Raw genomic sequence first — 25,757 nt, 5'->3', positions numbered from 1 at the left:
TTAATACTTTTAAACCATTTTTTCGTATTTTTATTCGTAGTTTTTATCCGGATTTATTCACATTTTTTATTCGTATTTTTTAGTCGTACATCATATCCGTTTTTTCCTTAAATTTATAAGGTTCATGAATTTATTTATTTATACTTTGACAAACATAGTGATATATAAGAAGTAGTTATATTTATAAATGTGGGGAAAGTAGATGTGACGATTGGAGTGCGTAAACATAATGAGTTTTTGAATAAGACTTTATGCCTTAACAATACCATACGTACCATCATGAAGCATGTGTAGTCCGTAATATGGAAAATTTTGGGATTATGAATAGAAATAGTAAGTATAATATTTAATATTTTATGGCTTAGTTGAGTTAATACTGTTCGGAGTTGATGAAGTTGTGGGTGTTTCTATCTCTAACATTATTTTGATATATATATATATAGTACTGTTGTATATTTAAGAGATGAGGAATTATGTGCATTATTTACATTTGACGGGTATTTGTTTTCATCTTTGTTGTTAATGCGTTTGGCTGATACATCCTCCAGCCTGCATCAGGTGTCTTGGGAAAATTTCGAACCTGGGTTCTCATTCCTAAGATATTTTTTGATATTATTATTATTATCATCATCATCATTATTATTCAGGTCACTGCCTGGAATCGAACTCGGAACATTGGGGTTAAGAGCGCGGTCTACTAACCCCAAGATTCCGAGTTCGATTCCAGGCAGTGACCTGAATAATAATAATAATAATAACAATATAATAATATTAAGAAGAAGAAGAAGAAGAAGAAGAAGAAGAAGAAGAAGAAGAAGAAGAAGAAGAAGAAGAAGAAGAAGAAGAAGATCGAAAAATACCTTAGGAATGAGAACCTAGGTTCGAAATTTCCCCAATACATCTGATGAAGGCCGGAGGTTATATCAGCCGAAACGTTGTGTAAACAACAAACAAAATATGGACAAATATCCGTCAAATGTAAATAATGTATGTATATATATATATATATGTGTGTGTGTGTGTGTGTGTTGTGTGTGTGTGTGTGGTGTGTGTGTGTGTGTGTATTTATATATATGTATGCATATGCATAAATGTACACATGTACTTGTGTGTGTGTGTGTGAATTTCAACAGCAGCATTCGTCTTACTTCTCTGGACTGCCACCTTAGTTTGGCAATAAATATTAATAGTCAGTACTGCTGCTGTGTATCTCCATTACAGAGATTTAGAAATTATAAAATTTACATATATATATATGTAGAGAGAGAGGGGGAGAGATAGAAACAGAGAGAGTGTGTGAGAGAGCCATGCTATCATGTTAATCTGTCGTATGTCTAAAATTTGGCCAAATGCGTTTTTGCTTGCCATAGCCTATTCTTTTTGTCAAACTATTTTTGCTTGCCATAGCCTATTCTTTTTGTTAAACTATCGTATTTCCAGCTGCTTCAGATGCCAAGATATCAAATATTGTCAAAGTACAACGGTTTTGCTGTGGAATGGTGAAACTATTTTGTCGTTTTCTGAAGAAAAAAACATTTTCGACTTACGACACTTTTGCATAATAGCAACGATATGCATCTATGCACGAGTGACTCTTTATTTGTTATTCAAACATCGATTAAACAATCTTTTTGAACACTAAAACTGCCTCCCTTGTACGTAATATTTACAATGTGATGTTTCAGGTTTTTCAAGACACAACATTTAGTGAAATTAGATATTGATTAAAGATTTTGATTGGTGAGTAGATTATAGTAAACACCTTTGTTTTGCTCTAATTCAGTATGTGTTCCAATTTCATGCACTTTACCTTCAACTATTACAGCAATTTTGTCAGAATCCTTAATCGTTGAGAGCCTGTGTGCAACAACTAGGCACGTGCGACCTTTTCTTGCTTTATTGAGAGCTTCTTGAACAACCTGCAAAGAATTATAAATAAAATAAATAAATATTTTAAAACAATAGACGAAATAAATTTAATTTACAAATAATTGATTGTAGAAACAAATACATATGTAGGTATAAAATTAACATAAACATCTATTTACATGAAAGAAAATCACCAGAGAACTTTCTTCTAATTCTTCCAAATCTTTCTACTAAAACTGTATTGAAACCATTTGTGGGGAAGAAAGAGAGAAAAAAGCAACAATACAGCACCAAGTGCTTCTATTGGTCGCACACAACAAGGTTCAACGGAACCTACTGAAGCAAGCCAGCACGCTGGCAGCATTATCACGGGTGATGGTGAGACTAAGGCGTTGGAAAAACTAAGCGCCCTCAGGCATCACCTTGCACCTCGGTGAGGCGAGCTGTCAAAGATGACAGAAATTTCGCGGTTAGTGACCCAGTCCCTCCAAACGTCTTAAACACCACAGGCTGGAAGAGATAGTTCACTGTCAGGTCCCGATACTTCAGAGTTTTGTTCTGTTCGGCTACAGAAGTAGTGACCCTCCCATTTACTGCAGCTTCCAGGATGTGAGAGGGAGCACAAGAGTCGCAGACTGACGTCCCAAATGGGGCACCTACCTCTAACCCAGGAACAAAGGATAAGACCAACTGGTCTCTTTGAATAAAATCAGTCGATTATATAAAACCAAGTATTTGACTTGATATTTTTTAATTGATCCCACAAGCATGAAAAGCAAAGTCGGTCTCAGTAGATTTATATTCAGAATATTATTGCCAGAACAATGCCGAAAGATATTTTGTTCGACGCTTAAACAATGTAAATATCGAATGAAAAAGCAATGATGGGCTGTATTAACCAATGATATAATTCATTTGTAGTATATATGGAAAATATTGATTCCAAAGCACTTAACATTGATATAGTGCAATCATAATTTCATTTAAGCTCACATCACTCTTCCTTAACCTTTCAAATCATCGACTAACTCATTCGTTTAAACAACCCTTCCCATACATAATATGACCATTTTGTGTTGCTTTTATCGCATTACTACCTGTTCTGAACTCATAAAACATTATACTAAATACTCCATCCATTTCAATGATGGAGAAAGCAGTAAGTGAATTAGCTGATTCGTACTGTAATAATATCAATTCTTACTTGACAACCATACAAGGTCATGAAAATATGTGTTGCGACCATTCGCATATTTTAAAATAACAAATAAAGCTATCCAACGTACAGACACCAGATTCCAGGCACTATCAGGTGCATTTACCCATTATTTAAACAGTTGAGAAAATATTAAAGGCTATGGTAAAAGTAATGAGAAAGTTTTTGAATTGATGTTTTGCAAACAACTTGCACATGCAAGTGCTACCAGTCGAAAGCTCCGCATACCGGAAGCCAGCAAGTGTATGGGGTCATCTGGAGAAAATGCACGCCGTTTCAGGGCCTACCTCTCGACAGTATCATTGCGCACCGCCCATCACTGATATGAGGTCCCGCTTGCGAGATCAACTGGTTATCAAATAAAGCTCAATATTCTTCTAGCCATCGCTCATCATCTCTTTTTAACCAAATCCAGTGGCTAGCCTTTTACAATGTAGTTTGGATATCGGCCATGGTGGTATTTACTTTACGTTGAGTTAGGCATAACGATAACAACAGTCGCCTGAGAATGTGTCCAACAAATCCTCTATATCCAACTTCAGTTAGAAAATGCTCTGCTTTCCAGCTTGCGTCTTCACATTCCTCGAGGAGGTTTACATAACAGTCAATCTCTCGAGCCCGAGTGGCATCCATGTTATCTTCATGGGGAACCGTTAACTCGGCTAGATTCATCGCTTTCTTTCACACCGCATTAAAATTTCCGGTGTTTTCGTAACTTAGATGAGAAAGTGTTGCTGACACCCTGGTAAATCTGCAGTCACCTCCCAATATTCGTTCCACTTTTCATCGCTCACAGGATGTTTCTTCTTGAAACGGATCTGCTGTCCTGAGCGTACAATGAAATCTCTAGTTGGTACTTTCACCGGTTTTTTCTTCTCCACTGTTGTTGGAATCAATTTGGTTCTTTATAGCATCGAAGATAACCTTAAGGACCAGGTTGTGTCTCCATGTATATTTATTCAATGCTAGTGAACAGAAAGAATATGTTTCAGTGTTCTGACCTTTCCGCATTTTCATATATCATTCTCTGAGACATTCCATCTTACTAGATGTACAGGAGATGGCAAGACATAGGATGAACGAGTCAGAAAACTTAGCCGAGATGTAGTCCACCTCCATATCTCATTCCAACTTATTTTTCTCTCAACAACATGTTCTTTCCATCTCATCATCTGTCCTTGTTGAGAGCGTTGGATCAAGCAAAGCTCTCTTCTCTCTGCTTCCTTTGTTTTGACGCTGTTGCTTACAACATATCTGCGTTCGCGCCGCAACATACTTGCAAACGGTCTGGACCAATCTGTGCCAAAACCAAGTCCCTTCCGATGAATTTGCGTTACACCCACCATATCACGGTGTGTTAGGGAAGACAGAATGTCATCAGTCTCTGCTTCTGTTTTCCACTTTCTGGCTGTTTTTACATCTGGTGGATTACACCTGATTACATCTGGTGGATTACACCATGTCCTTCAACTTTCGCAGCATCATCACCGTTCGTACCTTCCCTAGTTTATAAATTTCGACTATTGACACCAGTGGTCACTGCAACGAGCCTCTTTTACGATAAAGAGCTGAACTGTTCAATATCTGAAGTAGGCCTAGCCACTTTCTCATGAATACATTACATTTTTGGGTAAATATATGTACTACACCCAGTACATATGGCATGACTAGATATGTACCAATAAATAAGCGGGAGAGAGGAGGAAGTAAAGAGAAAGAATAACATATATTAATACCTTTTCGCTTTCAGTATCAAGAGCTGATGTTGCCTCATCCAGAAGCAGTATTTTAGGATTTCTTACTAATGCTCGAGCAATAGCAATTCGCTGTTTCTGTCCACCGCTTAGCTGCGACCCTTTCCCTCCAGCTTTAGTTGCATAACCCTAAAGATGAAAGTAGAAATTTGTAATTGTAAATTAAAATATAACAATAACAATGTGTAAAAGCTTATTTTATCAACATTGACTTTTGCATTATCAGTTACGTAGTGCTTTAAAACATATCTAAATTTTGTTACACTTAGAGCTAAAACTGTTGTAAGGACTCTTCGTGGATCCATTTCATTATATACTTGCTCATGTGTATTTATTACTTAACCTGCATCTGTTTTCGATTATATGCAGGTTTTTCTCCAAATTACTCTCACCTAGCAACATACCTCATAATCCGATTGCCTTGCAGTGACGGAGAAGGGTGGTAGGTTGTCGAAGACAAGAAGAAAATAAAGAAAGGGGAAAAAGACAACCTCCATAAAATGCAAGCAAGAGACTTGAAAGCAGTCTGAAAAAGGTACCCATTCTTTAGAGGGCCTAAGCCTCACAGTTGTCTGAACCAACAGCGAGTACCATAAACAAAAGTTGAAAGAGCAGAATGTTAATAAAAAGAATATTTTACTGATTAAGGAGGGAATGGGGAAAGAGTATATAGGACAACAAAATGAAAGATTGTTTATAAAAGCAAGAATTCAAGTCGATACGCACCTGAGATAAGGGAGTCTTTGTGGTACAACTACACTTCAAGATAACTGTAGACAAATTTAGAGAACTCAGTCTCAGGAATTGAGATGAAAGGCTAAGTCGTGAAGTCCCGATTTTAAAATCATTTAAATAAATTATATTGTGTTTTTCTCAATTCTACTTTTATCACACACTTGTGATAAGTGTGTGTGTGAGATTGTAGCCCTTTGTGAATGACATGTTTTGTATTGCACATGTTTGCTTTTGTGGCCAAGGAAGAAAGGGATTATTATTATTATTATTATTATTATTGTTCAGTAGTTTTATTTTTATAGCGTGCTTTCACTTCACTACCGAGCGCAGCTCTGTGTGCCTTGGGTATGTGCTGTGATTTGTTGTGATGCTCTGATGGTTATTGTATGGAAAGTGTTCTGCGTAGGATGTCTGCAGTGCCTAGTAGTGCAATTTTCTGTATGTTATATGTGTTTGTAAGTCCTGGTGTTTTTGTTATGTATTTGTCTGAATATTTTTTTATCATGCCTAATGCACCTACTATGATAGGAATTGTTTCTGTTTTCAGATTCCACATTCTAGTTACCTCTATTTCCAGGTCTTTGTATTTTGAGAGTTTCTCCATTTCTTTTAGAGACACGTTGTCATCTGCCGGTATTGATACATCAATTAGAAAGCATTTTTTTTCTTCATGATCTCTGACAACTATATCTGGTCTGTTGGCCTTAATTTCTCTATCTGTGTGTATCGGCATATCCCAGAGTATGGTTGCTTTCTCGTTTTCTGTGACCTTTTCTGGTGTGTGCCTATACCATCCTTTTTCTGTTGTTATTCCATAATGTTGGCATAGCTTCCAATGTATGTAGGTTCCAACTCTGTCATGTCTGTGAATATATTCCTTCTTAGCCAGGACTGGGCAGCTAGAGATAATATGATTTATTGTTTCTTGTCCATCTCCACATATTCTGCAGTTACTTGTAATATTTCTTTTCCTTACATGTTTTTGGTAATTTCTGGTGGGGAGGCTTTGGTCTTGTGCTGCAATTAAAAATCCCTCTGTCTCTGCTTTGAGTCCTGAGCTTCTCAACCATTGCTGGAATTTTTCTTTGTCTATTTCTTTTGCGTTTAGTTTAGTCCAGTATTTACCATGAAGGGGCTTTTCTTGCCATCGTTTTATCATGGTTCGTTGCTGTTCTATTTTTAGTTTGGATTTCATTTGTTTTATAGCTTTTGTTGTTTCTTCATCTTCTTCTTCTTCTTCTTCTTCTTCTTCTTCTTCTTCTTCTTCTTCTTCTTCTTCTTCTTCTTCTTCTTCTTCATGTTTATTAGGTGGTATGATTTCTTGTTTGTATTTGTCAGCTTCCTTAAATACTGAGAACAGTTTTTTGTTTTGCTCGTGTTTTGCCGCTATCTGGATCAGTTTTCCTTCCTTCTGAAGTAGATATTTTTGCAGTCCTATGGTGGTTATTTTATAGTAGTTTTCCAGCTGTATAAGGCCTCTACCACCTTCTATACGTTGTATATATAGTCTTTCTATGTCAGATTTTGGGTGATGCATCCTAGATCCTGTCATTATTTTTCTTGTTTTCCTATCTATTTTGGTCAGTTCATTTCGTGTCCAGTTAAGGATATTGTAGCTGTAACTTATAACTGGGACAGCTAAAGTGTTGATACCTATTATCTAGTTTTTAGCATTGAGCTCTGTTTTTAGTATTGATCTAACTCGTCTATAATATTCTTTTTTTTATTTTCTCTTTCATTTGTGTGTGTTGTGTCTTATCTAGTTCATGGATTCCTAAGTATTTGTAAGTTTGGCTTTGGTCTAATTCTTTTATTTCATTGGTTTTATCTAGTGTGATGTTGTTACTCTTAACTAGTTTTCCTCTTTTCATGGTTACTTTGGCGCATTTTTCTAATCCAAATTTCATATCTATTTCTTTGGTAAATCCATGAACTGTCTTTAATAGTGTTTCCAGCTGTTTGTCATTTGCAGCGTATAGTTTTAGGTCATCCATATATAAAAGGTGGCTGATCGTTTTGCCGTAACATTTATATCCGCATCCAGTTCTATTTAGTATATCAGATAGAGGTGACAGTGCCAAGCAGAAAAGGAGTGGAGAGAGCGTGTCTCCCTGGAATATTCCTCTTCTAATGGGGATGTCTTTGGTTTTCATGAGTCCCTCTTTTGTTTGGAGGTGTAGGACTGTTTGCCATTTATTCATAGAGTGCTCTATGAATTTTATGATCGTTGGTGCTACTTTGTTAATGGCTAGTGTTTCGAGGATCCATGTGTGGGGGATGCTATCAAACGCCTTTTTGTAGTCAATCCAGGCCATACTGAGGCCTTTCTTCTTTCTGTGGCTGTCTTCAGTTATGGCTTTATTAATCATTAGTTGATCTTTACAGCCATATGAGCCTTTGCGGCATCCTTTCTGCTCTTCTGGGAACAGTTTGTTTTCGTCCAGGTGCTTGTTCAGCCTTTGCGATATCACTGCAGTAAATGCCTTGAACATAGTAGGGAGGCAGGTTATTGGTCTGTAGTTTTCTGGTTTTGCTGTTTCATTTGATTTGGGAATTAAGATGGTTTTCCCCTTCGTGAGCCATTCAGGCATTGTCTCTGGCTCTGCTAGTATGTTGTTAAAGTTTTCAGCCAGCTTTTTGTGCATTCCTGTTAGATATTTCAACCAGAAGTTGGGGATCTTGTCATGCCCAGGTGCCTTCCAGTTGCTTAGTCTTTGCAGTGCCTGGGTGACCTCTTCAGTTGTTATGGGGGTCCAAAGTTGTTCAGATGCCGAGTTTGTTATTTTGATACTCCTTTTTTTTGGTTGTTCGTTCGCCGACCATATTTCTCTCCAGAATTCTTCCAATTCTTCTGCCGTTGGTGCTGCAGTGATTTCTATTTTATTTTTGCCAAGTTCTTGGTAGAACTTTTTGGGGTTGGAGTTGAACTTTTTGTTTTGTTCAAAGAAGCGTTGGCGTTTCTCGTACCGGCGGATCCTTTGTGCTTTGGCAAGGATATCTTGCTTCAGCTTTTCTTTTATCTCAGGCAAATTTTTCTCTGTGATGTTATATTTGCGGAGTATTTTTGTTTTCTTTTTGTTGCTCAGTAGCGTTGATTGTTTGCTGATTTCATTAAGAATCGACAGGTCTTTCCTAAATTTTTTTATTTTGTTTTGGATGTTATTTATCCACAGGGTTTGTTTGGGTGGTGGTACTCCTGTTTGGGCGGGTTTGGGTGAGTATCCAGCTTCTTTTGTGGCTGCAGTGGCTGCTGCGTATATTAAGTCATTTAGCTCAGTGATATCACTTTTTTTTGTTTCAGTGGCTATTATTATTATTATTATTATTATTATTATTATTATTATTATTTAGGTGGAGAGCTGGCAGAACCGTTAGAATGCCAGACAAAATGCTTAGCAGCAGTTTGTCCGTCTTTATGTTCTGAGTTCAAATACCACTGAGGCTAACTTTGCTTTTCAGCAAAGACAAGAAGAAAATAAAGGGAAAAAACAACCTCCATAAAATGCAAGCAAGAGACTTGAAAGCAGTCTGACTTAGCCCGTTCCTTAAAATTGCTGGCCTTGTGCCAAAATATGAAACCACTATTATCATTATTATTATTATTATTATTATTATTATTATTATTATTCCCGAGCCTCCTTTCGCTAGGTTAACTTAGGCTTAGGTTAAGGTTTAGTTGTAATCCGAACATAACCTCTTCTGACACAGAGGATCGGGAGCCCTTTTGGGTGTTCTATTTTCCTTGCTGGAAAGGCTCCCAACCCAGGGGCCAAATAGGGTTAGAAGGTAGGGATAGTGGTTTCGAAAAGGCCAACATGTGAACCTGATTACCTCTGCCGGTCAACCTCCCAACACATGCGTTCCCGTCGCGACACTGATTCTGCAGAACTGGGTTGGGTGTGAAAACCAACTTTAAAGTATAAATATAGATTTTTTGAATCAGTAATGTTGTGTTCGGTTAAGTCCTGTTTGGGGTGAAAAATCAATAAATTGATTCCTTATGGTGTTTTTCCATTCAATCAGGATGAAAATCAATAAACCGATTCCTAATAAAATTTCTCACTAAAATTGGCTACACCCCATTTTTAACCATAACTTTTACCAATTTTGATGTATTTTGTTCAAACTTGATGCCGGCGTTACTTAGGACTCATGGGATCTTTGAATGCTTTAAGTTCTCAAAAAAATTACACTCGATGAGTGGGAAAATCAATAAACAGGTTCCTTATGGGATTTCCCAATCAAATTGCCTGCAACCCATTTTCAACCAAACGTTTACCAATTTCAACGGATTTCGCTCAAATTTGACATCAGTGTTACTTAGTTTGGTTTGAAACAAACCGCTTGATTAGCTTAATAATTTTACTTAATCCCGGGCAACGCCGGGCTGTCCTGCTAGTCATTATATTGTGTTGTTGTTGTTGTTTAAGATATCGCACATTACCTAATAGCGTGATGTTGTTGATTGATGATATTGTGCCTACTGGGGGTCTGTACTGTCTGTCAAGTCACAACAAGGACCTCAGACAGACAGTACTTTTCACAATACAAGTGCAGTTCCAAGTCTTGCCGATTTTTGCAATATACCTAGACTGTAGGGTATTTCTAGAATTTCCAGATGTTTCTTTAGGTTGGGTGGTATTGAACGCAATGCTCCGATGACAATAGGGACAATCTTTATGTTTGACTCGCGTAGCTGCAACATCGTGGCAATCTCAATTTTCAGGTCTCCATATCTATCAATTTTTTTTTCATGGTAATATCTTGATCTCCTGGGATTGCCACGTCGATTATTCGGCACTTTTGTTTATCCCTCCTAAAGGTTACTATGTCCGGCTTTCGGTGCTTTAAAACCTTGTCTGGAAATCAAAGTCCCACAGGATTTTTGCCTTCCCCTTTTTTTCCATTACCTTTTCTGGTGTATGTTCGTACCAAGCACTCGTTACCTCGTGTCCATACTTCCTGCATAGTAACCAGTGAAGATTTTGTGCTACCTTGTCATGTCTGCGCTTGTACTCTTTTTGCGCAAGACTTTCACAAGCACTAACAATGTGAGTCATGCTTTCGACCATCTTCCAACATATTCTGAAGAGGTTCGTAGCACTTGTGTGGTATATATCCCTTTCCACTGAGTTGGTAGTCAATGCCTGATTCTGAGCAGCGATGATTAAGCTTTCAGTCTTCTTTTTTTAGGTCACACTTGCTGAGCCACCTCCATGATGCTTCCTGGTCTTTTAACTTGCTATTTTCTCGATGGAACTGACCATGTAATTCCAAGTGGAGTAGAGTTTCTTCTCTCTCGCTGGTTATTCGTGATCGGAATTGATTAACACTTTCAAGTCCATTTTTGGTATATCCTTCTGCATTAACAGCATACTATAGCAGGTCTTGTTTGCTGTTTACCAAATTTTCTACCATGTTTCTTCACACAGGTGATGCACTCCAGTACGCTAATCAGCCCACGTCCACCTTTATTCCTCTTCATTTAGAGCCTGTGTGCGTTCGCCTTAGGGTGGAGGGTACCATGCATTGTCATCGTCTTTCAGGTAGTGGGATCAAGTTGGTTAATCTCCGCTCGTGTCCATTTCAAGATGGGTGCACAATAGCGAACTACAGCAACAGCCCCATATGCTGATGGCAGTCACAAGGTTCCTTGCGTTTAATTTTGATTTCAAGAGAATTTTGAGGTGCTTCAAATATGCAGTGATGACCTTGTCTTTCATTTCTCTGTGCAAGCTCCAGGATCCCAAGGTACTTGTACCCATCATCATCCGGGTCTCCCATTCTCTCTCCGTTTGGCAATTCTGTGTCTCTTACAATCTGTTCTTCTCCCCCGTTTCAAAGCGAGCACCGCACACTTCAAGATACCTTATGTCCTATATCCTTGGTGCACATCTGTACAGTTTCAACGAATCTCATCATTTCAGGCTTTGTCTTTGCAAGCAGCTTTAAATCATCTTGAAGAGAAGGTGGTTGATTATTATTATTGTTGTTGTTATACTTCTCAGAACGCTTGGTCTTGTTTGTTCTGGTAGATTCTGTGAGAGTGGACAGCAGTCTGCTGTCAGAGGTCTCACAGGGTTTCTTTCCAAATAGACAAAAGTAGCGAATCACCCCTTTGTAGGATGTGTGGCAGCAGAAACAAAACAATCTCATATATTGTAAGTGAGTATAGCAAGCTGACCCAACATCACCACAAAAGGAGGCATGATAACGTAATTAAGTTCGTCCACTGGAGGTTATGTGAAAAGTACGGCTTGAACAGAGCACGGAAATGCTATGAACATGAACCAGGAGTCACCAAGAGCAAGGAACATAGGATACTGAATATTATTATTATTATTATTATTATTATTATTATTATTATCATCATCCTCTTTTTGTTTCCATTTTTTTGCCAAGTGTCTTCCTGACACCTAGGGCAAAGAAACTTACTGTATACATTGGTAAGCCATTAAAATAAACACACCAAATTGTTCATTTACAAAGTAATGTGGCAGAAAAAAGGGGAAGAAAAAAAAGAAAGGAAGGAAAACAGAAAAAATTTAAAAAATTGGAAAAAATGAAAAAAAGAAAACAGAAAGGAAAGAAAATTCACAGTGACAATACTCTTCTCAATACATGTGACGTACCACTTAAAACGATCTTTTGCACTTTTGGCATGGATGGTAAGCCAGGGATCATCTTCAAATAATTTTCAGTTCCTTTCTTTATCATTCCAAGTGCTCCTACAATCATTGGTGTTGTAACCGTCTTGAGATGCCACATTTTTTTTTCAGTCAGCAAATCTTTATATTTTCTGAACTTATTAAATTCTTTTCCCGAGATATTGTTTTCTACTCTAGGCACAAGGCCAAAAATTTTGGGGGAGGGGACCAGTCGATTAGATTTACCCCAGCATGCAACTGGTACTCAATGTATCAACCCCGAAAGGATGAAAGGCAAAGTTGACCTCGGCAGAATTTGAACTCAGAACGTAAAGACAGACGAAATACTGCTAAGTATTTCGCCCTGTATGCTAACGTTTCTGCCAGCCCACCGCTTTTCTTTATCCGAGATATTATGATCACAAAGTATGCTCATGTCAATCAATAAAGAGTTTTTATTGTTTGGGTCTTTCACAACAATCTCTGGTTTATTAGCTTTGATGATCCGTTTTGTATGTACTGGAAAATCCCAAAGAATTGTTACATTTTCTCCTTCAGTTACAGAGTGGTGTTTGACCCATTTGTCAGCAGTTTTGATTTCATAATGCCAACTTTTTAACCAGTCTAGATATTGGCCAACTCTATCATGCCTTGATTTATACTCGAAAGGTGCTAAAACTTTACACTCAGAAATTAGGGGGTCCACTCTTTCAATCTCATCTTTGTTGTATCAGCACTTAGGGTCTACTCCATTTCCATCACATTGGCTTGGTAGTTACGGGTCAATAAGTTTTGGTCTTGAGCAGCTAAGATAAAGCCTTCACTCTTTGCCTTTAGCCTTAAGCTCCATAGCTATTGATGAATGTGCTTCTGGTCAACATCAGCATTTTACTACGGGACACATATTTGCCATGCAGAGGGTCTTGTTCCAGCCAATTGTTCATATTATTATTATTATTTATTATTATTATTATTATTATTATTATTATGGCGAGCTGGAAGAATCGTTAGCATGCTGGACGAAATGCTTAGTGGTATTTCACCCGTCGCTACATTCTAAGTTCAAATTCCACCAAGGTCAACTTTGCCTTTCATCCTTTCGAGGTAAAATAAGTACCAGTTGAACACTGGAGTCGATGTAATCAACTCATCTCCTCCCCAAAAATTGGTGCCCGTGTGGAAAAATTTGAAATAATAATAATAATTATTATTATTATTATTATTATTATTATTATTATTATTATTATTATTATTATTATTATTATTATTATATGAAGACGACGAGCTGGTACAATCGTTAGTTCACCGGGTGAAATGCTTAGCGGTATTTCGTCTGCCGCTACATTCTGAGTTCAAATTCCACCAAGGTCAATTTTTCCTTTCATCTTTTTGGGGTCGATTAAATAAGTACCAGTTACACACTGGGATAGATGTAATCGACTTAATCCCCTACCCCAAGCTGCCCTTGTTGCAAAACTTTTAAATTATTATTATTATTATTATCATTATTCCTACTACAAATAAACATATACCCAATGAATAAATATAAACACTCACCTCAGGTAGAGAATCTATAAAAGAATGAATATTTGCTTGTTGAGCAGCATTGACAATTTCATCGAATGTCACCATTCGGGACAAGTCTCCATAAGCAATATTTTCTTGGATTGAACAGGAAAATAGAACTGGTTCTTGAGAGACAATAGCAAGCTGTTGACGAAGCCATGAAGTATTTAAATCGTTTAGATCTTTGCCGTCTAGAAGCTGAAATATAGGTTAAAAGAATGTGTTGGAATAAACTGTTTGGGAAATTCAATATAATCCATTATGATTTCATGAAATCTCTGAAAAAACCATCAAAATTAACTCAACTGTATATCCTTTTCTACTTTAGGGACAAGGCCTGAAATTTTGGGGGAGGGGTGCAGCCGATTAGATCTACCCCAGTACACAACTGGTACTTAATTTATTGACCCCGAAAGGATGAAAGGCAAAGTCGACCTCAGCGGAATTTGAACTTATAACGTAAAGACAGACGAAATACCGCTAAGCATTTCGCCTGGCATGCTAACGTTTCTGCCAGCTCACCACCTTAACTCAATTGTATATCACAAAACATTTACATCAAAGTAATTTATTTCTTATGCTTTTAGGTTGAAATCTTATGTTGTAACCTGAAGCCAATAATACTGGATATTAGACAGCATATAAAGATTTATGTGTTAGGTACATAAAGGAGAACTTTCATCGGTTTAAAACATGCTAGATTATTTTGATCACAAAATGGAAAGCTAGGGCAGAGAATTTTATTCTCTGGCTAGATATTTTATTCAAAATATAGGGTAGATATTTTATTCAAAACTCTTCACTTTTGTCATAATCTTCAATATTTCAAAGAATAGATCAGTAATATAAAAGTTACTATTCTGAACTAAAAACTTTTACAAATACTATGTTTTCATAATATTTGGTGATCATTCATATTGTCATCCCATGCAATATAACCAAAACCGAATCCCACAAAATGGGCTCCTCTGAGGCCAAAAGCTTTAGCAATACTAATCAGTCACTGACCTTTTACTATGCTTAAATGAGACTCATTAGATTGCTACCTATCTGGGATGATCTGTTGTCACGTACACAAATATCCTAGATAGCATCTTCACTCTCAACAGAAATTCGGCATCTAACTGGTTGACAAATATTAACTTACACATACATGACTACCACGACCATACGGGTGTGTTGTATCTTTTCTAACTTCTCTTATCTTTGCTACACCAGATCCTACTCCTCTTTAATAGTTACGAGGGGCGTTCAATAAGTAATACCCCTGACCCACTTCCCATAGCAGTAGAGCAACGAAACTTTGCACAGTTATTAGTCTTTCTCTACATAGGAACCACCCAGAGTTACGCATTTCTCCCATTGTTTGATACAGCTCTGGAGACCGTTTTTTTTAGAAGACCCAGCTTGGTCCTCCAACCACGACGTGACTTCAGAAATCAAGGCTGCGTCATCTGGGAAACGCTTTCCTTTCAAAAACAACTTCATGGTTGGGAAGAGGTGAAAATCAGAGGGTGCAAGGTGAGGAGAGTAGGGGGTGGGGGGGAGTTCATAGCCGCACGCCTGTGCTTCTGATCTAGCGACAAGCGAGTTGTGAACCGGAGCGTTGCCCTGCAGGAGGAGGATGTCTTTGCTGATCTTACCCCACCTCTTGATTTCGATAGTTTCTCTTAATTTCCTCAAAAGTGAAGCATAATAGGCTCCTGTAATTGTGGTACCCTTTGCCAGGAAATCTGTTATCAATACTCCGTCCTGGTCCCAGAAGACTGTGAGCATGACCTTGCCAGCGGAGGGCTGCACCCTTGCCTTCTTTGGAGAAGGTGAGTCACGATGCTTCCACTGCATTGACTGGGCTTTGGTCTCTGGATCATAGTGATGGACCCAGGTTTCATCCTGTGTAATCAGTCTTTTGAAAAATTTTGACTCATCTTCTTGGCACATCTCCAAATTCATCCTCGAGCACTCGACGCGTTCTTGCTTCTGGAAAGGTGTGAGCAACCTGGGAATCCATCTGGCAGACACCTTTTGCATATGCAAATGGTCATGAATGATAGTTTCCACAGACCCGGTACTAATCTTGACCTCGTGGGCTATTTGGCGAATAGTTATTCGTCGATCTTCCAAAATGGCAGCCTCAGCTTGACGGACAGATGCCTCATCAATTGCAGAAGTGGGGCGACCAGATCTGGGAGCTGTTTCCACCGAGTTCCGACCATGTTTGAATTCACGATGCCAGCGTTTTACAAGGTCATATGATGGGGCATCATTACCATAAATTACTTTCATTTCATCAAAAGTCTCCCGTGGTGTGCATCCTTTCAAATACAAAAACCAGATCACTGCTCGACACTCAACAGACTCCATTTCACACTTGACTCAGTTCAAACACCTGTAAATCAGAAACCCCAATTAGTTCAGAGCTGTAATTTGCCACCTACTCTATAGAGAGACAAATAATTGCACACTCAAAATTTCAGCTAGATCAAACAAATACAAGTGGGTCAGGGGCATTACTTATTGAACGCCCGTACATACTATTTCCCCCAAACCCTTCCAATATAACAGCCTTTACTAGTTTCGTTTTTCATCCTAAATCCACTACAAAACAATATTCAATTGCTTCCTCTCCAGAAATGGGGACCACTAGAATCGATATCACCCACTCTTTATTTGTATAAAAACATCAAATCAACCTCAACAGTTCTGAACATTATAGTTTTATATTTTAAATATTAAATATAATCCATTAAAACTGCAAGAAATTTCAGAAAATTAAATTAGAAAAAATGAATTCCAAATCAATATCACATCAACCTAAGTTATTTATTTCCTAGATTTTTACATTGAAAACTCGCACTGAAATATGCAACCCATATAATAGGAAGTATATATAAATATACATGTGACGTACTAATCGGGGTTGCCACCTTTCACCCTCTGAAAACATTTTTCAAATCTTTTTTCTTTTTTTTTTTTTTTTGCGGGAAGACCAAAAATGGCTTGAAAGTCATAACATGCCGGCGGGAAATAACATCACTAGGTGAGACAAGCTGACACTGAATCAGCTTCGCTGACTGATAGGTGATAGTCGGTTAGAGAATGCGCGAGCTAAGACTACGCGCCTTCACTAGTCAGTTAAGGTGGTGAGACAGTGTCACGTGACAACTTGCTGGGGGCTGCCTGCTGGAGTCTGGCGGCAGGTATTTAAAGGGAAAATTTGACAAGTCAGTCAGTCACCGGCTGACACTATCTGACGATACATCGAAGAGGCCAGGGAACAGAAGAAAGAAGACATGCACCCAACTCCGAAAAGTGGGGTGGGCCGCCACGTCAAAACGGTAGAGGAGTAGGGGCCGAAACCGGACGTGGTTCCTCCTGATGATGTCTTGAGCTAACTGGATCCTATAAAGGAGCTGTTGTGGTAGCAGACCACGAAACACGGTTGTAATTCCTTCCTTGTCAACAAAGGCAGGAGTATTTTGTGTTTGTTTTATTTCAACTAGTTATAAAGATGGTTAAACGTGTCTAATCTTTTAGATTTGTATACAAGATATATTAATGCTTGAAATTCATTTGCAGTCATTACTGATCAACTGATAAAATTACTGGGGCAAAATATTGCTTTTACCATTATTTGTGAAGTAATTAATGACTAAACTGATAAATTTGCGAATGTTTGCATTAATTTTATCTGTTCATGTGATATAGCATCTTCGTGTGTTATAAAATGTGAAGCTGAATATAAACTAAATATCTTCTTCTTTTTTTTTGTACACAAACAAAATTTAATCTCTTTCTATTTATGCTACAAATTTACCCTGAAAGACACAGCATGTTATATATATTAGTAAACAATATATTAGTAAACATAGACTACGTACCACTGATCCTGTTTCTGGTTTGTAAAACTTTTCAATTAACTGCATACAAGTACTTTTTCCACAACCACTTTCTCCAACGAGACCAATTGTTTCACCTTGGTTGACATCAAGATTCAAACCTTGGAGAACGTTTATATTTGGACGGCTTGGATAACGAAACTCAACGCCTTTAAACTGGATATTTGTTTTAAAACTATCCTAAAAAGGAGAGAAAAAACGAATAGCATTCATAATAAAGAAGAGTAGAGAGCTGACAATTGCTATTGAATCGGAAAATATGCCTTGCGGCATTTGTTCCAGAACTTTATGTTTTAAGTTCAAATTCCACCAAGGTCAACTTTGCCTTTCATCCCTCCAGTGTTGATAAAATAAAATACCAGTTGATGGTACTATCTAAAATAAAATAAGGTACTGGGGTCAATTTTATCAACTAAACCCCTTCCCTCAAAACTACTTGTCTTATGCCTAAACTGAAACTATTATGTTGATGAAAAGACAAATTTCAACAAAAATGGCAAAGCTGACTTGATCTATCCCAGTACTTGGAAGTGCTGTATGTTGCTAAACAACAAGGTTTTGGTTATAGTTTCAAAATGTTTCAAAACTTTGCACTCGTGTTTTCCTGATGCATAGACTAAAAATAATATCCTCTAGAACAGTTATAATAATATACTAGTGTTAAATCCCTATTGAATACTGTCTACTTCTTTCATTGATCTGAGACTGACAAAATTCAAAACTATTACTCTTTTACTTGTTTCAGTCATGTGACTGTGGCCATGCTGGAGCACTGCCTTTAGTCGAGCAAATCGATCCCAGGACATATTCTTTGTAAGCCTAGTACTTATTCTATCGGTCTCTTTTGCCGAACCGCTAAGTTACGGGGATGTAAGCACACCAGCATCGGTTGTCAAGCAATGTTGGGGGACAAACACACACACACACGTATATATATATATATACATATATATACGACGGGCTTCTTTCAGTTTCCGTTTACCAAATCCACTCACAAGGCTTTGGTCGGCCCGAGGCTATAATAGAAGACACTTGCCCAAGGTGCCACGCAGTGGGACTGAACCCAGAACCATGTGGTTGGTAAGCAAGCTACTCACCCTACAGCCACAATAACAATGAAAACAAGACTACATCAACACCAGTGCGGGTGAGGGAAGCTATAATACTATCTAGTTAAAGTTAGACAGCAACAATAGCGACAGTGACTAAAATAAGTTCACCTGGAGTGGCAGTGTGAACAATGCAATGTTTATTATTGTTCAACAAGGAGAATGTTTGAACAAGTCACCCAATATTCTGGGAAATGACGCAAGTGGTGGCACAGGAGTGGCTGTGTGGTATGTAGCTTACTTACCAACCACATGGTTCCGGGTTCAGTCCCACTGCGTGGCACCTTGGGCAAGTGTCTTCTACTATAGCCTCGGGCCGACCAAAGCCTTCTGAGTGGATTTGGTAGACGGAAACTGAAAGAAGCCCGTCGTATATATGTATATGTATATATATTTGTATCTGTGTTTGTGTGTCTGTGTTTGTCTCCCCAACATCGCTTGACAACCGATGCTGGTGTGTTTACGTCCCCGTAACTTAGCAGTTCGGCAAAAAGACCGATAGAATAAGTACTAGGCTTACTAAGAATAAGTCCTGGGGGTCGATTTGCTCGACTAAAGGCGGTGCTCCAGCATGGAGCACTATTATTATAGTAAGAGGAAAATATTTTCAGTGGCAGAAACAGGGGAGGACATGCAACATGTTTCCCTCTGTTGAAGCTCGCTCTGGCTCCTTGGCAGTCGTCGTAATTTTCCAAAACATTAGTGATCAAATCACAAAGTGAACATGCAGAAATATAAATATATATTTATTGATGTATAGTAAGAAAGTTATTGAAAATTTAAATAATTCTTAAACTGCACCCACAGGTTAATTAACATTTAAGGTGAAAATATACTCAATATTTAGAACATTAATATGTCAAAGTTAAGTCAGATATCTGATAAAATAAGAATTTTATCTGATAAAATAAGAATTTTATCTGATAGCAGATAATTACCGGTTTGTCTCCTTTTTCTAAATACATATCAATTGCAGGCAATTGATCAAGCAAATTCATTATTCTTGCTGCAGAAACTGATACTTCTGTCACATCTGGGATTAATGAAGCCTGTTGTCCAATTATTATCATCACAATAATTATTACACATAATATTCTGAAAATTAATGAATACATAATTAAGATTGTAATCAATAAAGTCTCTATAAAGGTTTAATAGAAGATATAGACAAACATTCCATATAGCATACCATGATAAATTGATACAGAAAAAGAATACAATTTTCAATCAGAAAATACGTAACAAAATTTCATATCATTTTCATTCCTTGCTTACCAATGGCAGAGATAAGCAAAATCCCTTTCAGAAACTAGAAACTATATTTTTGTGACTTTGTTTTAAATATTTAAGCGATATTATTAGTTACTGTTCTTCTCTTACAAGTTCAAAGTGTAAAACTAATAACTGGGAGAGTAAAAAAAGAAATTTGATAAGCCATAACACTTTTGAAAGTTTTAAGTTTATTTTTTTTTATTTTACTTGTTTCAATCATTAGACTGTGGCCATGCTGGGACACTGCCATGAAGAATATTTAGTTGAATGAATTGATCCCAGGACTTGTTTTAAAGCCTATTACTTATTCTATTCGTCTCTTTTGCCAAACTGCTAAGTTATGGGGACATAAGCACACCAGTTGATAAACAGTGGTGAGGGACAAACACAGATATAAAGACACACACACACACATATATATATATGTGTGTGAAGGTGCGTGGCTTAGTGGTTAGGGCATTCGGCTCACGATTGTAAGGTCATGAGTTCAATTCCCGGAAACACGTTGTGTCCTTGAGCAAGACACTTTATTTCATGTTGCTCCAGTCCACTCAGCTGGCAAAAATGAGTTGTACCTATATTTCAAAGGGCCGGCCTGGTCACACTCTGTAACACGCTGAATCTCCCAGAGAACTACGTTAGGGGTACGCATGTCTGTGGATTGCTCAGTCACTTGCACGTTAATTTCATGAGCAGGCTGTTCCGTTGATCGTATCAGCTGGGACCCTCATCGTCGTAACCGACGGAGTGCTTCTATATATATATATATATATATATATGACAGACTTCTTTCAGTTTCCGTCTACCAGATCCACTCACAAGACCTTGGTTGGCCTGACACTATATTAAAAGACACTTGCCCAAGGTGCTGTGCAGCAGGACTGAACCTGGAACCGTGTGGTTGTGAAGCAAGCTTCTTACCACACAGCCACAGAGCTGTGAGTTATGGCATTTCATAAACAGATATGTCTTTGTAAAGAATGCAACCAAATTATTTTTTTTAAATAGTTAATGAGTGAACATGCATATCTTGAGGGATATTACCTTTTCATCAGATAACCACAAACACATTGCTTAAATACCTACTAGGATTCGCCATGTGACACAAATGGATACACCAATTTGCATATTATACATATTAAGGTGAAAATTTTAATAGGTAGTAACTGTACGCTTGGAGGATTTATACAAAGAAATAACAGTATTCTTAACAGTTAAAAAATTGAAGCTAATCTGTTGCACGCAGATCATAAATCAGAAATATGCATGAAAGCAGCTTTTGATAATCAAAATTATAGAGATGTCAGAGGATGCAAAAGAGCCAGAGAATATAATTCTAAACAAAATTCTAAAACACGTACATAGTCACACTCACACATGTTTGTATATGTTTTCATGTGTCTGAGTTTGTGTGTGTGTGTGTGTGTGTTATATGTATGTAAACAGTTCAAAATTCACAGGTGCATTACTAAAACAGTCCTTCAATACACAATACTACAAGCACTGAAGTAAAGGAATTTGCCTCCTATTAAAAAAATAAAGTGAGGCCCTCCCACCTTGCAAATATTGATCACATGACCAATATCCTCCATAAATCCCAAAAGTAAGCTAATTAACACCTTCAAAAGATTACTGTTGATAGTTAATGCATCCTCAATGCTATTAATTTCAACATATTGGACATCTTGTCAATGGAATTATTAAGTCATTCCATGGTATTGAAGATAAAGATCACTGGCAGCTTTTCCCAATTTAATATCAACACATCGAAACTTTTCCTTCTGAAAACCTAGACTTCCATAAGCAATTCACTTCAATTACCAACCAGCATATTAAGATGTGATGAACACTAAGAAGTCATTATTATACAATAGCTCCTACAGGGTCAAAACAGAGAGTGAGCCTTCACTTGACCTCTCTGTGAAGTGCTATGACAGCATGGATTTGAAAGATCACATGGATTGTTCATCATTGATGCTTTAAGAGCGCTAACTTCACGATTATCTTCAGTTTAACTTTGACAGGTTTCAGCCAGTATTGGCCCAAGCCACGTCTAACTTAATAGCACCACCAGTTTACACAGAGATATTGGCCTGACAATCTCACACAGTAACTCTGTCCATCAAGTTCTTCATAAATCCATCTGAGCCATAAATAGATTTATGAAGGGTTTATGAAGAACTTGTGAAGGCTTAAATATGAGTATTAGTACCAACCTAATAATATCTAACACAATAGATCTTAAGACTGGTAAACTACCCTTGTATGAAGGCACACAGAGATTCTATATACATCTGCAAAAACTCCAATCACTGTTTTGTATGTGTTATAAAACATTTGGCTTATTCTCTGATGGACATATTTTCAAAAGATCAACCCCCTTTTATAGCGATACACTAACCAAGCACAGCCTCATAAAAAAGTTAGTGTACATGGATGACACTCACAATGCCACAACTCAGCACAGAGTTAAGCAAAGGAAAGCTGGTTCAATCCAGTGCTCAACCAGTACTTATTTTATCAACCCAGAAAGGATGAAATGAAAAGATGACCCTGGTGGGATTTGGACTTAAAATGTAAAGCCAGTAAAACTGCCGTTAAGCATTTTGTCCAACATGTTAACAATTCTACCAACTCGCAGTCTGTTGAAACTCTTAATAGAATCTATTTCCCATAAGATTTAATGATGGTGAGAAATAACTGATATTAAAATTTAGTTTACTTCTTACTTGAATACTTCCACGTAGTTCATATGACATTTTGAGATCAATACACTTCCAACATAGAAATTACATGCGTAATATAGATAAATGATAGATTGAGACATGGCAAAAGTTACTCCAGTTTTATAAGTTGATTTCATGTTCTCTCTGAAAAAAAAAAGGGAAAAAGAGAGATAAACAAACACATAATGTGAACTTTACAATCTTATGCATTTCTATCTGGAAAAATCTTGTATGTCAAAATATTTTAATTATTTTGTTACATCTGTTGGTATTTGGCAAACTCCTAAGATGCTAACTTATTGTAGCAGGCAAAGAAATTAGCCTGGTAGAAAAATTTCCCCAGGATATTTACAACAGTGAAACTTTTTTTTAATATGAATTGTAAGTGGAAGGAATTTATTCAATTGGAATCAAAACTGGAATGTAAATTCGGTTCGCAATTAACCTACCACCACTCTACAACCTTTGTTCTTTGCTTACCATATTCTTGACTTAACTTCATTATAATTAATGTTACAATGTAAATGACTTTCTTATTACTATCACAATAAAACAATAAAGCACTCCTTTATTTAACGTCTGAAAGCTAAAACAAAATATCTCTAGCATTCTTTACTTACTACGCATAATGTTTCTTAGAGGCAAATGACATTCACACAAACTTTTAGTGAAACATTCTATTCAAATTTAGATTAAAGAAATAAGTTTGATTCAGAGATGCTCAGACCTACACTTACTCTACAGATACTCAAGTTGCGAGTTATAAATTCATGAATAACAACACCTTAAATTTTCTTTAAAAGCCAATCAATTTCCTGACTAGAATTTTAGTCCAGAATTAATACAAAATGGAAAAAAAACTTTTATTGATCTTACTCGCTGTTAGCATATAATTGGATCAAACATCTTTCATAAAACATCTTCTCAAGAGACAATGACAATACGGTTTTGATATTATGAAATACTTCTGATGATAGCTACAATGAAAAGAAATAAAGAAATTTAAAACAATTTAGAAACAGGTGTGGTTGTGCAATTTGTGTAGTAAGAAATTTGCTTCTCAACCACATGGTTCTAGGTTCAATCCTACCGCATGGCACCTTGGGCACATGTGTGTGTCTTTGTGTATGCGTTTGTCCCCCACCACTGCTTGACAACTGGTGTTAATATGTTTACGTCCCTATAACTTAGCAGTTCAGCAAATAAATCAGTATAATAAGAACCAAGTTTTACAGATAAAATAAGTACTGAGATCAATGTATTCAACCAAAATACTTCAAGGCGGTGCCCCAGCATGGCCACAGTCTAATGACTGAAGAAAAAGATAAAAGATAAAACAAGGCCAGGAATATTGGGGAATGAAGTAATCAATTTAATCAATCTAGTGTCACTGCAGCTGCTGCTGTTGTTGCTGCTGCTGCTGCTGCAGTTGATGTTATGGGTGCCATGTTGGCAGTAGTGTGGCTTTATGTTGTCTTAGTTTTTTTGTTACATACAGAAGACCCTGGAATGGTTGGTGTTACAATATATGTCACACCTGAGCCACCTATTCTCCACTATAGCATGTAGTTCATAAGGTTTGACTATTATATGTGGAACAGGATTTCTACATGAATTTCCAACTGGTTTTTCCTTATGATATCACCTCATACTGAGGGTAATGTCCTCTATCACTTAGACAACTCAATCTCCTAACTATCAGATGTTAAATTCTTGCACATATCCAGTTCCTTCACCTTTACCATTTGCCAGTCTATTTATGCTAGAATGAGGGTAAATTTCTCACTCTTCGTGGGACAGAAGACAACCTCTGCATGTGAGCTTTTCAAAGGAATATCATTTTCACATTTATTCCATATCATCCATTCCATGTGACAAAGTCTACAAAGCTCCATATTTCTCTTTGGTATTAGCCAGCTTTTGGGGTACAGCTAATACATCTTTCATGTCATCTTGCCATGTGACCTTTTTTTTTTTTCCTTTCTTTCTCAGCTATCTAATTCTTGAGAAACTTACTCTTTTACTTGCTTCAGTCATTTGACTGCAGCCATGCTGGAGCACCGCCTTTAGTCGAGCAAATCGACCCCAGGACTTATTCTTTGTGAGCCTAGTACTTATTCTATCGATCTCTTTTGCCGAACCACTAAGTTACGGGGACGTAAACACACCAGCATCGGTTGTCAGGTGATGTTGGGGGGACTAACACAGACACACAAACACACACACAAATATATATATATACATATATACATATATACGACAGGCTTCTTTCAGTTTCCATCTACCAAATCCACTCACAAGGCTTTGGTCAGTCCAAGGCTATAGCAGAAGGCACTTGCCCAAGGTGCCACGCAGTGGGACTGAATCCAGGACCATATGGTTGGTAAGCAAGCTACTTACCACACAGCCACTCCTGTGCCTTATTGAACTATTCTTGAGGCCTTTGCAAAGAAGCAATTCTTTGCAGTGCTTTTGATGTTTTACAAGTTTGTGCATGTGTGTGTGCATTTACAAGTTGCTTCTGTTGATTCCAGTGGATGTGGCATTGGAGGCATTTGTTGTTGTTGATGTTAGATGCAGTTGCCCTCCACTCCAAATCATTGTCTTGTTACTACTACTAGATTGTATTGATAATAAAGTTGTTGTTTCTGCTGTTGTTATTGTTGTTAAGCAACAAGACGGGTAAGGGTGATTAGGTGATGGTCTAGGGCTTTGGGGCAGGAGACCCCAGACCTTGGAAAAAGAAAAAAACTTTGGTCATCTTGTTGTAGTCGAGGGCTCTTCGTTGACGCCCAACACCACTGGGACATGGCCCTCGAAGTCACTGGAAATGGAGATCTCCAGGTTCAAATTCTTGAATGGCTGTTTCTGCTGCTGTACCTGATGTCAGAAGTGAGTGACAGACAGTATTGCTATTGCTTATGGTTTTCATTTAGAATTTTGAACTCATGGAAGAGAGCTATT

The 25,757-nt window shown here is 37.5% G+C and overlaps 1 protein-coding gene across 1 annotated transcript in view; it reads right to left on the bottom strand.

Annotated features, from left to right (window-relative positions):
• Nucleotides 1-1,579: 1,579 nt before the first annotated feature.
• The window catches only part of LOC115218646 (multidrug resistance protein 2-like), a 98,739-nt gene continuing 74,561 nt past the window's right edge, over nt 1,580-25,757 (bottom strand). Inside the window, exons 22-28 of the mRNA XM_036503341.1 lie at nt 23,670-23,770; nt 22,797-22,937; nt 19,734-19,890; nt 17,669-17,866; nt 13,779-13,985; nt 4,822-4,968; nt 1,580-1,919 (exon numbers count right to left, since the gene is read on the bottom strand). Coding sequence (XP_036359234.1) covers nt 1,725-1,919; nt 4,822-4,968; nt 13,779-13,985; nt 17,669-17,866; nt 19,734-19,890; nt 22,797-22,937; nt 23,670-23,770 — 1,146 coding nt within the window. The 3' untranslated portion in view covers nt 1,580-1,724. The remainder of the gene's footprint in view (nt 1,920-4,821; nt 4,969-13,778; nt 13,986-17,668; nt 17,867-19,733; nt 19,891-22,796; nt 22,938-23,669; nt 23,771-25,757) is intronic.

Source organism: Octopus sinensis, linkage group LG1, assembly GCF_006345805.1.
Source record: "Octopus sinensis linkage group LG1, ASM634580v1, whole genome shotgun sequence".
Lineage (NCBI taxonomy): Eukaryota > Metazoa > Mollusca > Cephalopoda > Octopoda > Octopodidae > Octopus > Octopus sinensis.
This window is presented reverse-complemented; position numbering and strand designations above follow the sequence as displayed.